The sequence below is a fragment of the Vulpes lagopus genome, chromosome X (genome assembly GCF_018345385.1).
Source record: "Vulpes lagopus strain Blue_001 chromosome X, ASM1834538v1, whole genome shotgun sequence".
In the NCBI taxonomy this organism is placed as follows: Eukaryota; Metazoa; Chordata; class Mammalia; order Carnivora; family Canidae; genus Vulpes; species Vulpes lagopus.
This window is the reverse complement of record NC_054848.1, coordinates 44,023,729-44,038,107: the sequence shown is the minus strand read 5'-3', so window position 1 is coordinate 44,038,107 and position 14,379 is coordinate 44,023,729. Positions and strand designations below refer to the sequence as shown.

Below are 14,379 nucleotides of genomic sequence, written 5' to 3'. Positions count from 1 at the left end.
AATGAGACCATATAATATTTGTCCTTCTCTGATTGACTTATTTCACTCAGCATAATACCCTCCAGTTCCATTCACGTCGAAGCAAATGGTGGGTATTTGCCATTTCTAATGGCTGAGGAATATTCCATTGTATACATAAACCACATCTTCTTTATCCATTCATCTTTCAATGGACACCGAGGCTCCTTCCACAGTTTGGCTATTGTGGACATTGCTGCTAGGAACATTGGAGTGCCGGTGTTGCGGTGTTTCATTGCATCTGTATCTTTGAGGTAAATCCCCAGCAGTGCAATTGCTGGGTTGTAGGACAGATCTATTTTTAACTCTTTGAGGAACCTCCACACAGTTTTCCAGAGTGGCTGCACCAGTTCACATTCCCACCACCAGTGCAAGAGGGTTCCCCTTTCTCCACATCCTCTCCAACATTTGTGGTTTCCTGCCTTGTTAATTTTCCCCATTCTCACTGGTGTGAGGTGGTATCTCATTGTGGTTTTGATTTGTATGTCCCTGATGGCAAGGGATGTGGAGCATTTTCTCCTGTGCTTGTGGGCCATGTCTATGTCTTCCTCTGTGAGATTTCTGTTCATGTCTTTTGCCCATTTCATGATTGGAATGTTTGTTTCTTTGCTGTTGAGTTTAATACGCTTTTTATAGATCTTGGAAACTAGCCCTTTATGTGATATGTCACTTGCAAATATCTTCTCCCATTCTGTAGATTGTCTTTTAGTTTTGTTGACTGTTTCTTTTGATGTGCAGAAGCTCTTTGGGTTTTCTATGTAGAGTATCATGTCATCTGCAAAGAGGGAGAGTTTGACTTCTTCTTTGCCAATTTGAATGCCTTTTATTTCTTTTTGTTGTCTGATTGCTGAGGCTAGGATTTCTAGTATTATGTTGAATAGCAGTGGTAGTCTTTTATTTTTGTTGACTGTTTCTTTTGCTGTGCAGAAGCCTTTTATCTTGATGAAGTCCCAATAATTCATTTTCTGGAGAAAGAACAGCAAATAAACCTACACCCAGCATAAGAAGAGAGTTAATAAAGATTCAAGCAGAACTTAATGAAATAGAGACCAGAGGAACTGTAGAACAGATCAACAGAACTAGAAGTTGGTTCTTTGAAAGAATTAATGAGATAGATAAACCATTACCAGCCTTATTAAAAAGAAAACAGAAAAGACTCAAATTAATAAAATCACAAATGAAAAAGGAGAGATCACACCCAACACCAAGGAAATACAAACAATTTTAAACACTTATGAGCAGCTATACGCCAACAAATTAGGCAATCTAGAAGAAATGGACAGATTTCTGGAGAACCACAAACTACCAAAACAGGAACAGGAAGAAATAGAAAACCTGAACAGGCTGATAACGAGGGAGGAAATTGAAGCAGTCGTCAAAAACCTCCCAAGACACAAAAGTCCAGGGCCAGATGGCTTCTCAGGGGAATTCTATCAAACGTTTAAAGAAGAAACAATACTTATTCTACTAAAGCTGTTCCAAAGGATATAAAGGGACAGAATTGTTCCAAACTCATTCTATGAGGCCAGCATCACCTTAATTCAAAACCAGACAAAGACCCCACCGAAAAGGTATAGACCAATATCCCTGATGAACATGGATGCAAAAATTCTCAACAAGATACTAGCCAATAGGATCCAACAATACATTAAGAAGATTATTCACCATGACCAAGTGGGATTTGTCCCTGGATGCAAGGCTGGTTCAACACTCATAAAGCAATCAATGTGATTGATCATATCAGCAAGAGAAAAAACAAGAACCATATGATCCTCTCAATAGATGCAGAGAAAGCATTTGACAAAATACAGCATCCACTCCTGATCAAAACTCTTCAGAGTGTAGGGATAGAGGGAACATTCCTCAGCATCTTTTTTTTTTTTTTTTTTACATTCCTCAGCATCTTAAAAGCCATCTACGAAAAGCCCACAGCAAATATCATTCTCAATGAGGAAACACTGGGAGCCTTTCCCCTAGGATCAGGAACAAGACAGGGATGTCCACTCTCACCACTGCTATTCAACATAGTACTAGAAGTTCTAGCCTCAGCAATCAGGCAACAAAAATAAATAAAAGGCATTCAAATTGGCAAAGAAGAAGTCAAACTCCCTGTCTTCACAGATGACATGATACTGTGCATAGAAAACCCAAAAGACTCCACCCCAAGATTGCTAGAACTCCTACAGCAATTCAGCAGTGTGGCAGGATACAAAAACAATGCCCAGAAGTCAGTGGAATTTCTATACACTAACAATGAGACTGAAGAAAAAGAAATTCAGGAGTCAATCCCATTGACACTGGCACCCAAAAGCATAAGATACCTAGGAATAAACATAACCAAAACGTAAACGATCTACACCCTAAAAACTATAGACCACTTCTGAAAGCAATTGAGGAAGACACAAAGAGATGCAAAAATATTCCATGCTCAGGGACTGGAAGAATTAATAACTGAAAAAAATGTCAATGTTACTCAGGACAATTTACACCTTTAATTCAGTCCCTATCAAAATCCTATGGACTTTCTTCAGAGAGTTGGAACAAATCATCTTAAAATCTGTGTGGAATTGAAAAGACCCTGAGTAGCCAGGGGAATATTGAAAAAGAAATCCATAGCTGGGGGCATCACAATGCCAGATTTCAGGTTGTACTACAAAGCTGTGGTCATCAAGATAGTGTGGTTCTGGCACAAAAACAGACACATAGATCAATGGAACAGAATAGAGAATCCAGAATTGGACCCTCAACTTTATAGTCAACTAATATTCGACAAAGCAGGAAAGACTATCCACTGGAAAAAAGACAGTCTTTTCAATAAATGGTGCTGGGAAAATGGGGCATCCACATGCAGAAGAATGAGACTAGACCAGTCTCTTACACCATATACAGAGAGAAACTCAAAATGTATGAAAGATCTTAATGTGAGACAAGATTCCATCAAAATCCTAGAGGAGAAAACAGGAAACCCCCTTTTGGAACTTGGCCACAGAAACTTCTTGCAAGATACATTCATGAACGCAATAGAAATAAAAGCAAAAATGAATTATTGGGACTTCATCAAGATAAAAAGCTCTGCACAGCAAAGGATACAGTCAACTAAACTAAAAGACAACCGACCAAATGGGAGAAGATATTTGCAAATGACCTATCAGATAAAGGGCTTGTATCCAAGATCTATAAAGAACTTATTAAAGTCAACAGCAAGGAAAAAAAACAATCCAATTATGAAAGGGCAAAAGACATGAACAGAAATTTCACAGAGGAAGACATCAACATGGCCCACTAGCACATGAGAAAATGCTCCGCATCACTGGCTATCAGCAAAATCCAAATCAAAACCACAATGAGATACCACCTCACACCAGGGAGAATGGTGAACATTAACAACACAGGAAACAACAAATGTTGGAGAGGATGTGGAGAAAGGGGAACCCTCTTGCGCTGTTGGTGGGAATGTGAACTGGTGCAGCCACTCTGGAAAACTGTGTGGAGGTTCCTCAAAGAGTGATCTGCCCTATGACCCAGCAATTGTAGTGCTGGGGATTTACCCCAAAGATACAGATGCAGTGAAACGCTGGGACACCTGCACTCCGATGTTTATAGCAGCAATGTCCACAATAGCCAAACTGTGGAAGGAGCCTCGGTGTCCATTGAAAGATGAATGGATAAAGAATTTGTGGTTTATGTATACAATGGAATATTACTCAGCCATTAGAAATCACAAATACCCACCATTTGCTTCGAAGTGGGTGGACCTGCAGGGTATTATTCTGAGTGAAATAAGTCAGTCAGCAAAGGACACACATAATATGGTCTCATTCATTTGGAGAATATAAAAATTAGTGAAAGGGAATAAAGGGAAAGGAGAGAAAATGAGTGAAAATATCAGTGAGGGTGAGAAAACTTTTGAGACACCTAACTCTGGGTAATGAACAAGGGGTAGTGGGAAGGGAGATGGGTGGGGGTTGGGGTGACTGGATGATGGGCACTGAGGGCGGCACTTGGCGTGTGAGCACTGGGTGTTATGCTAAATGTTGGGAAATTGAACTCCAATTAAAAAAAATAAATTACACTCATGATTCTGCAGTTTGATTTTTTGTTTTCTCAAAAGTACAGTTTTGGCCTTAATCACTCTCAAATATAAATAGAACTACCTCATTTTGTTTACTCCCTTTATAGTAGAACATTCCACAGTTTTTGATAATTAATGAACCCCTTTGCTTTGGGGGTATTAATTGATTCAGCACATATCTATTTTTTTTCAATAGGAATAAGTGATAAGTATTTAAGCAAAATTTATTCGTTATGCTTCACAATTGGGGGTAGATTCCAATCCATCATTGCCCTGGCACATGTCAATTACTATATAAAAAATCAAATGCGGGATCCCTGGGTGGCGCAGTGGTTTATCGCCTGCCTTTGGCCCAGGGCGCGATCCTGGAGACCTGGGATCGAATCCCACGTCGGGTTCCCGGTGCATGGAGCCTGCTTCTCCCTCTGCCTATGTCTCTGCCTCTCTCTCTCTCTCTCTCTGTGTGTGTGTGTGTGTGTGTGACTATCACAAATAAATAAAAATTTAAAAAAATCAAATGCAATGTCAAACCCAAAGCCGCAGAGGAAAGAGTTCAGTTCCCAAGAAACAGTGATAGCTTAACAATGTAAAACTTTTATCTAGAGTACATAGGCATTAAATTAGTACTGCTGAAACAATGCATTGAGGATTTACAGTAACACCTGGAAGTTCCTTCTAATGTACATATAAATAGAATCATGGAAGCTTTTTGTATTAACCGTTTTATGGCCTTAAAGATTTAATGAACCGAATGAAAACTGAATCTGTTCACATCCCATCTTTTACATCTAGGTAAGATAAAATCTATTCTCATTTTCAAGGTAGAATTTTACATGTCCATACTTCTTAAGCCACATTTAAAGAAATTATCTCTTATCTAGTCTTGGATGTTGTCTCTTCATCTTGTACATGAAACTCCAGTAGATTTAATAGACATTCATCATCTAGTCAAACCCTTCACATGTTCTTCTAACCAATCAAATTTGGGATCCTCAACATTTTGTGTCAATAAAATAAGGTGTGGAATTAGCAGATTCAATGAAGACCTGTTTTTTTTCCTTGTCACACTGGATGTCTAGACGCCATTTGGATTGGGTTTAGAAGATGGGGAAGTATAGACGTTTCTTGGCCTGAGTCTTTTAACAGTAGAGATGTAGAAGGGAGAACGAGATCACGAAGAGACTGGCTGTTGACAGCAGAGCACCGCCAGTTGGTGTGGTGGTAGTATTTGCTGGATTTGGGGCAGTCGAGGTACTCTGGGAGGAGTTACTTGAAAGTGTTACAGCAGTTGTTTGATTTGAATAAATCTGCGTGGGTAGGAGCAGCACCAGGAGCAGCAGCCCCAGTCCGAGCCTGGCCACCATCGCTCTGCCCATGTCCGCTCCATCGGCGTCGGTGTGCGGCGCGTGTCCCTGGCTGCGGGGCGAGTGGAGGACGCGGGCTCGGGGCGGGCGCAGGCAAGGTCAGCACATATCTATTAAGCACCTACTATGTGTCAGTCACCACTGGATATCTTAGAAAATAATAAGAAAAACGTAACTCCTCCACTCATGAAGCTGATTTTTTAAAAAGCTTTTATTTTAATTCCAGGTAGTTAACATATAGTGTTATATTTGTTTGAGGTGTACAATATAGTGATTCAGTAATTCCATACATCATCTGGTGCTCATCATGATAAGTGCACTCCTTAATCTCCATAACATATTTTATTCACCCACCCCCACCTCCCCTCAGTTTGTTCTCTATATTTAAGAGTCTGTTTCTTGGTTTGAATCTCTCTCATTTTTCCCCTTTGCTTGTTTATTCTGTTTCTCAAATGCCACATGAGTAAAATCATATGGTATTTGTCTTTCTTTGTCTGACTTATTTTGCTTAGCATTACACTCACTAGCTACATCCATGTCATTGCAAATGGCAAGATTTCATTGTTTTTTTATTGCTGACAGTGCATGAGGATTTCTTTTTCTGTACATCCTCACCAACACCTGTTGTTTCCTGTGTTTCTTATTTTAGCCATACTGATTCATGTGAGGTGTTATCTCATTGCAGTTTTATTTCCCTAGTGATAAGTGATGATGAGCATCTTTTCATACATCTGTTGGTCATCTGTATGTCTTCTTTGCAGAAGTGTCTGCTCATATCTTCTTCCCATTTTTAAATAGGTGATTTGTTTTTGGGTGTTGAGTTTTGTTAAGTTCTTTACATATTTTGGATACCAGCCCTTTATCAGATATGTCACTTGCAAATATTTTCTCCCATTCCATAGGCTACCTTTTATTTTTGTTGGTTGTTTCCTTTGCTGTGCAGAAGCTTTTCATTTTGATGTGGCCCCAAATAGTTTATTTTTGCTTACTTTAGGAGACATGTCTAGAAAAATGTTTCTATGGCCAATGTCAGTCAGATTACTGCCTGTGTTCTCTTTTAGGATTTTTATGATATCAAGGTCTCACATTTAGGTATTTAATAAATTTTGAATTTCTCTGTATGGTGAAAGAATGTGGTTCAGTTTCATTCTTTTGCATGTTACTGTTTAGTTTTCACAACACCATTTATTGACAAGATTTTCTTTTCCTCATTGGTTATTCTTGGTGCTTCATTGAAGATTAATTGACTATATAGTGTGGGTTCATTTCTGGGTTTTCTATTCTGTTCCATTGATCAGTGTGTCTATTTTTGTGCCAATACCATACTATTTTGATCTCTACAGCTTTGAAATATAACTTGATGCCCAGAATTTTGATACCTCCAGCTTTGCTTTTCAAGAATTGTTTTTTCTAGTTCTGTGAAAAATGATGTTGGTATTTTGATAGGGATTGGATTAAAAGTGTATGTTGCTTCAGGCAGTATAGACCTTTTAACAATATTGGTTCTTCCAATCTTGTCCTTTTTTGTGTCATCTTCAGTTTCTTTCAGTATTTTTGAATAATTTTCAGAGTACAAGTCTTTCATCTCTTTGGTTAGGTTTACTGCTAGATATTTTATTATTTTGGGTGTAATTGTAAATAGGACTACTTTATTAATTTCTCTTTCTGCTTCTTTATTATTGGTATATAGAAATGCAACAGGTTTCTGTGCATTGATTTTGTGTACTATGACTTTACTGAATTCATTTATCAGTTCTAGCAGTTTTTATGGTCTTTCTGATTTTCTATATACAGTATCATGTCATTTGCAAACAGTTTAAATTTTACTTCTTTCTTACTGATTTGGATTCCTTTTATTTCTTTTTGTTGTCTGCTTCCTGTGGCTAGGACTTTTGGTACTATAAAAGTGATAAGAGTGGACATCCCTGTCTTGTTCCTGACTTTGGAGGAAAAGTTCATTTTTCCACATTAAGGATGATGTTAGATGTATCTAATATGGCCTTATTATGTTGAGGTATGTTCCCTTTAAACCTACTTTGTTACATGAGAAACACCTAACTCTGGGAAACGAACAAGGGGTAGTGGAAAGGTAGGTGGGTGGGTTAGGGTGACTGGGTGATGGGCACTGAGGGGTCACTTGGCGGGATGAGCACTGGGTGTTATGCTAAATGTTGGCAAATTGAACTCTAATAAAAAAAATTAAGAAAAAAAGTAAACCTACTTTGTTGAGGACTTTTTGGTGAGAATGCAAACTTGTGCAGCCACTGTGAGAATCTGTGGAGTTTCCTCAAAAAAATTAAAAATAGAACTACCTTTCCATTCAGCAATTAAACTGCTGGGTGTTTACTCAAAGAGTACAGAAACACTAATTCAAAAGGAAACTTCACCTTGATGTTTATAGCAGCATTCTATAATAGCCAAATTATGGAAACAGCCCAAGCGTCCATCAACTGATGAATTAGTAAAGAAGATGTGGGGTATGTGCTTGTGCATGTGTGTGTGTGTGTGTGTGTGTGTATGTGTGTGTATATATATATATATATATTTAATGATATACTGGAATAATACTCAGCCAAAAAAAAGAATGAAATCTTGCCATTTACAATGATATGGATGGAGCTAGAGAGTATTATGTTAAGAAAAATAAGTCAGAGAAAGACAAATACCATATGATTTCATTTACAGGTGCAATTTAAGAAAGAAAACAAATAATCATGGGAGCGGAGAGGAAAACCAAGAAATAGACTCCTAACTATAGAGAGGGGAGGTGGGAGGGGAATGGGTTATTTAGGTGACAGGAGTTAAGGAGTGCCGTTATTGTCATGAGTGCTGGGTATCATATATAAGTGTTGAATCACTAAAATGTACACCTAAAATTAATATTACAGTGTATGTTAACTGGAATTTTTTAAAAACCTAAACATTTTTGAAAAAGGAAAAACCTACTTGGTTGAGAGTTTTTATCATAAGTGTATGTTGTACTTTGTCAAATGCTTTTCCTGCACCTATTGCTATGATCATGTTTCTTATCCTTTCTCCTATTGATGTATCACATTGATTGATTTTTTAATATTAAGCCACCCTTAAAACCTAGGAATAAATCCCACTTGAATGTGGTGAATGATTTTTTAATGTAGTAGTGAACTCAATTTGCTAGTATTTTATCAATAATTTTTTCATCTATGTTCATTAGGGGTATTGGCATATAATTCTCTTTCCCACTGATGTCTTTATCTGTTTTGGTATCAGAGTAATGCTGGCCATGAGCTGATATTTTAACAGTAAGGACAGAAAATAAGAAAATAGGTAATCCAGTATAAGAATCCTCACTTGCCCTTCACATTCCACCATCGCTACTATTCTATATTTCTTTCAAGATTGAGATATCAGGCTACCCTACCTGCTTCAATTCACATTTCTGGTAGTCATTCCATATCTGCTTCCCAATCAAATAAATTCTGACCTACCATGTTACCAATATATCTTTGGTCACCACCAATGACCTCTATGGTGACACTCTCCACATCCTTCTTTTATTTCCTCTAGGCTACAATTCTTTGGTATTCCTTGATGAAGACTGAGTAGCTAAACCCTTCCCACCAACTCTAGCCCAATATATCCAATTGACTGCAACGATTTTTCCACTGGAATATCTTTGATGCACCTCAAATTCAGTGAAGGCATAAATGAACTCATTTTCTTTCATATATCTCTTTCTCTTAGTTCTCAGTCTCCTATTTGTGCTAACTAGTTTACAAAGATAGCCTCTTATGAATTATGGCAGTTTTCCCAGCTTTGTATAGTCATTTTTTTACATTGAATATGGGCTAGCTTTATGACTAAAGAATAAAGAAGTGATGCTGTGCCATTTATAGGTCTAAGTTTTAGGAAAGCCTGGAAGCCTCCAATTTCACACTATTGTGAGCCCGAAGTTCTGCTACTCTATTGTAAATAAAACTGGAGAGTCAGAGTAGTGAGGGAGAGGCTCTGAGACTACATGAAAAGAGAAAGGCCTAGCAGTCTCAACTGAGTCCAGGTTTCCAACTACGCCCTTCCAATGACCCAGATGTGTACATAAACTGTAAGATTTCCAGACTGGCCAAGCCCTTGGATGACTGATGACTCAGTCAATATCAAATGGAGCCAAAGAAATAACCAGCAGATAATCTAAGAGGTAATAAAATGGTGGTTATTTGAACCACTATCTGTGCACCACCTTATCCAGTGCCCACCACCAGCACTCACCCATACAACCATACAATAAAATCCTTTTCTCCACTAAAGACAGACATCACATTGGGGAGGATATTCTACATGTTCTTACTTCTATCACGGAAGTTCTTTTTAATGTAGAGAGGTCTCTAGCCATTCTTGCCCACACCTAACTCTTCAACACCATCACATGCCGTGGCATGGTTAAATTCCATCATTAATCTCTATTATAGGTATATTTCTTTTTTATTTAAGTTTTATTTTATCACTTTTCTGTCATACGTAAGGATTCTACAGATACTATATAACAAAAATTCCATGTGTGTGGTGCTGGAACCTATAATTGTTACCAGAATATACATTCTCCATATAAAGGCAGTTATTACATTTTGGCCTTTTTTTTTCATTTAAGACAGCGAATACTTTATTCAAACCCATCAGAGAAATGGACAGCTTGGGTCTGTAACAAAGCATTGTGTTTTAAAGCATAGGTCAGTAATTGTCTATGACAGTATACACTGCTACATACAAATTAACTAATCAGAGCACAACTTTTCAATGCTCAAAACAGAATAAGCTTCCCTGTAAAAGCAGCACCTTTGTGACATTTTTAAGTTTAGTATTCCTCTCCTTCTTCTTCACCCTCTCTTTCAACAGAATCCACAACCAACCTCCACATAATCCTTCTCCAGGGCAGCCATGCCCTCATGGGCCTCAGAAAACTCTCCTTCCTCCATACTCTCACCCACATACCAGTGAACAAAGGCATGCTTGGCATACATCAGGTCAAACTTGTGGTCCAGGCAAGCCCAGGCCTCAGAAATGGCTGTGGTGTTGCTCAGCATGCACACAGCTTGCTGTACTTTGGCCAGGTCTCCACTGAGTACCACAGTGGGAGGCTGGTAGTTAATGCCCACTTTTAAGCCAGTGGGGACAAGTCCATAAACTGGATGGTATGCTTGGTCTTGATGGTGGCAATGGCAGCATTGACATCTTTGGGAGCCACATCACCATGGTACAACAGGCAGCAAGCCATGTATTTACCATGGCAAGGGCCGCATTTCACCATCTGGTTGGCTGGCTCAAACATGCATTGGTGATCTCTGCTACAGAAAGCTGTTCATGGTAGGCTTTCTCAGCAGAGATGATAGAGGCATATGTGGCCAGAGGGAAGTGGATATGGGGATAGGGCATCAGATTGGTCTGGAACTCTGTCAGATCAACATTCAGGGCTCTGTCAAATCTGAGGGAAGCAAATTGTGATGGAGGACACAATTTGACCTATCAACCTATTTAGATTAGTGTAGGTTGGGCACTCAATATTGAGATTTCCATGACAAATGTCATAGTTGGCCTTATTGTCTACCATAAAGGCACAATCAGACTGCTCCAGGGTGGTGTGGGTGGTGAGGATGGAGTTGTAGGGCTCTACTACAGTTGTGGACACCTAGGGGGTGGGGTAGATGGAGAACTCTAGCTTGGACTTCTTGCCATAATCGACAGAGAGACGTTCCATCAGCAGCAGGGAGGTGAACCCAGAACCAGTTCCTCCTCCAAAGCTGTGGAAAATCAAGAAGCCCTGAAGACCCATACACTGGTCACCCAGTTTCCAAATTTGGTCCAAGACAAGGTCAATGATCTCCTTGCCAATGGTGTAGTGTCCTCAGGCATAGTTATTGGCAGCATCTTCCTTGCCTGTGATGAGCTGCTCAGGGTGGAAGAGCTGGCGGTAGGTGCCAGTGTAAACTTCATCAATTACTGTGGGCTCAAGGTCTACAAACACTGCCCTGGGCACATGCTTGCCAGCACCTGTCTCACTGAAGAAGGTGTTAAAGGAGTGATCTCCTCCCCCAATGGTCCTGTCACTTGGCATCTGGCCATTGGGCTGAATGCCGTGTTCCAGGCAATAGAGCTCCCACCAGGCATTGCCAATCTGGACACCAGCTTGGCCAACGTGGATGGAGATGAATTCACACATGGTTGCTGCTTTGCAGCTGCTGGGAAGATGGCGGAGAAGAGGAGAGGTTGTTGCTTCTTATAGCGTGACTCTTAGGTGGTTGATGTAAGAGAACCTGCAACATTTTGGCCTTTTCCATGGTTTTCATATACTCTGTGTGTCTGTGTGTATGCCCTTATTTTCCACATTCAAGTGACCTTGGATGGACTGGGTCAGTTCAAGTTGTAGCATACAAACTGCTACAGCTACTTTGCTACCTACAGAGTTCCAGAGACCCATCCCAGATTCTACCTTTAACTCTTAGACCCTATATTCTGTGCCCAATTGTTCCTTCCTGAATTAGTTTCCCATTGTCACCATGGTGAATTTCCACAAACTTAATGGCTTAAAAAATCCACAAGTTTATTTTGCTTCATTTTTGGAGGTCAGAACTCAGAAATGCTCTTATTGGGATAAAAATCAAAGTGTCAGTAGGGATGTGTTCCTTCTGGAGGCTCTAAGAGGCAAACTATTCCTTTCTCTTTTTCATCTTCTAGGGACCTTATACATTCCTTGGCTCATGGGCCATTTCTCCATAGCCAGTAGTGTAGCATCTTCAATTCTATCTCTTCTCTGACCTTTGCTTCTGTGGTCTCCTTTTCTGAATCTAACTATGAGCCTCTTGCCTCCCTCTCAAAAGGACTCATGATTGCATTGGGCCTACATGGATAATTCGGGATAATCTCCCCCACTAAACTATACCTGCAATATCCCTGTTGTCATGTAAAGAAATATATTCCCAAGTTTTGGCAATTGGACATGGATCTTTGGTGGCCCATTATTTAGCCTACTATAGTGCTCAATCTTAATTCTCCCACCTCTATTTCCTGACCCTTCAAACCAATCATTGATGGAATTATTTGGTATCAACACAGCATTGCTGTTGAACTTAAGATTCACCTAAGATTCTCCCAATATGCATGCTCTGCAACTAGTAGTAAAATCTCCAAAATCTGTCTACCCCTTCCCAGACTCAGTTTTGGTTTCAGATACCCTAGCCCAGTTACACTTTCATATCCCTAGAAAGGGAGTTTGGACAGGGTAGGTGGTAGGTAAAATAACTAGAGTCAGGGTTCATACCCAAGGAAGAGACATGAGAAACACAGGGATTAGTGCACAGATGGGAGTCATCTCACACTGCTTGAAGGAATCAGGGAAAGCTTAAATGGAGAGAAAAAAATTTGGTTCTGCAAGGTGAATATGGAATATTGACAAGTGAAGAAGTGTCAGATAGCAAGAAGGAGTTCTTGGAAGGGGAACAGCATATGCAAAAATACAAAGATAAAAGAAAGTGCATCTGATTTAGGAATCCTACAGAGTAGTTCAATATAGCTAAGAGAGAAAAGGAAAAAATAGGTTTAGGTGAGATGGAAAATAAGGGAGTGGAGAGAGAGACAGTAAGATATACAAACATTTAATGTATGTTGGGAAGTATGCTAATAGATGTATATGCATTTCCTTCACTAAATTTTCATTAGCCCGAATGAGCATTTTTATAGATATTACAAAATTGAATGCATTAGATGTGAGACTTGAAATTCCAGCCCAGCTCTACCTAATATCAAAAGCTGCTATCTTTTCACAAAGTCAGTGCTGCTTAAAGGGTGGCATGTGAGCCATGATTGGTGCCCAGCAGGTCATGAACAAAATTGTTGTGTTTATTGTTTAATACCAATATATTTGTTTATTATTTTAAAAATAAGATTTAATCCACATGTAGGCTTTTATAGGGAAATGAACAAGAGCATTTCCAGAACATAGCCCATGGGGGAACCTCCATAAAATCCCCTCTAAACATAATGCTGCTCTTTCTAATATTCCTCATGAAGCAACAGCTGTCCACAAAGTCCTCCATGCTCTGACACTCCACACCTCCACACAGCATCCCTCAGTCTCTTCTCTCTTCCCATCAATTACTAAATGTGTATTTTCCATTGTACTAACCTCTCTCTCCTCAGTTCCCTCATCTATATAATGAAGATAATCGTGGAAGCTAACACACTGGATTGTAATTAGGTCTAAATGACTTAAGGTCCTTAGGATAGTGCTTGAGATTTGGTGAACACCAGGCAAGTATATCTCTTTAAAAAAAACTGCAACAGACTAATTAATCTCTTTCATAAAGATCTTCTGTTGGATGTCCACCACCCCATATTTGGTTCCAAAGCTTCCATTGCCCATTGACCACCTCTAACTCCAGTTGCCTCTCCAATATCCTCCTACTAGACATCATCCTTCATATTGTTTTAAAAGATAACAATCTGCTTTCTTTCTCATCTCCTATCTACATTCTCTTACTAAGTTACCAGCTTTGAACCAAAAAATCCCCTCAGAAGCCATCATTCTTAGTAAATAGTATGAGATTATAGCAATTATCTCTTTATCTCAAAAATACTTGAAAGCAAAGTTTTTTGTTACAGAGTGTTAGTTTCAGGGAATACACTTAACCGTATAGAAAGTAGCATGGAGTAACAAAACTCCAGTGGAGATAGCCAAGCAACAAATCACATTGGCTTGCCAGAGATTGGTAAGTGCCAAAAGTAGATAATCAGACTTAATGAATCAGAGCAAAATGTTTATTATACACTGCAAAGGAAACAGCAAGAGCATTAGTATGGTAGCAGGAGTTTAACTGTCCCCAAGTTCCACAGGGCCCAGATGGTAGCTTCACACACAGGGAATTGCACCACAGCTGAGGAACCAAAACTGAGAGTTCT

The 14,379-nt window shown here is 39.3% G+C and overlaps 1 protein-coding gene and 1 pseudogene across 1 annotated transcript in view; both read right to left on the bottom strand.

Annotated features, from left to right (window-relative positions):
- Positions 1-5,466, bottom strand: part of LOC121482503 (glucose-6-phosphate isomerase-like) — a 32,423-nt gene extending 26,957 nt beyond the window's left edge. Inside the window, exon 1 of the mRNA XM_041740404.1 lies at positions 5,361-5,466. Within this exon, the coding sequence (XP_041596338.1) occupies positions 5,361-5,466 (106 nt within the window). The remainder of the gene's footprint in view (positions 1-5,360) is intronic.
- Positions 5,467-10,282: 4,816 nt separating this feature from the next.
- On the bottom strand, positions 10,283-11,644 carry LOC121482356 (annotated as a pseudogene).
- Between the last annotated feature and the right edge of the window lie 2,735 nt (positions 11,645-14,379).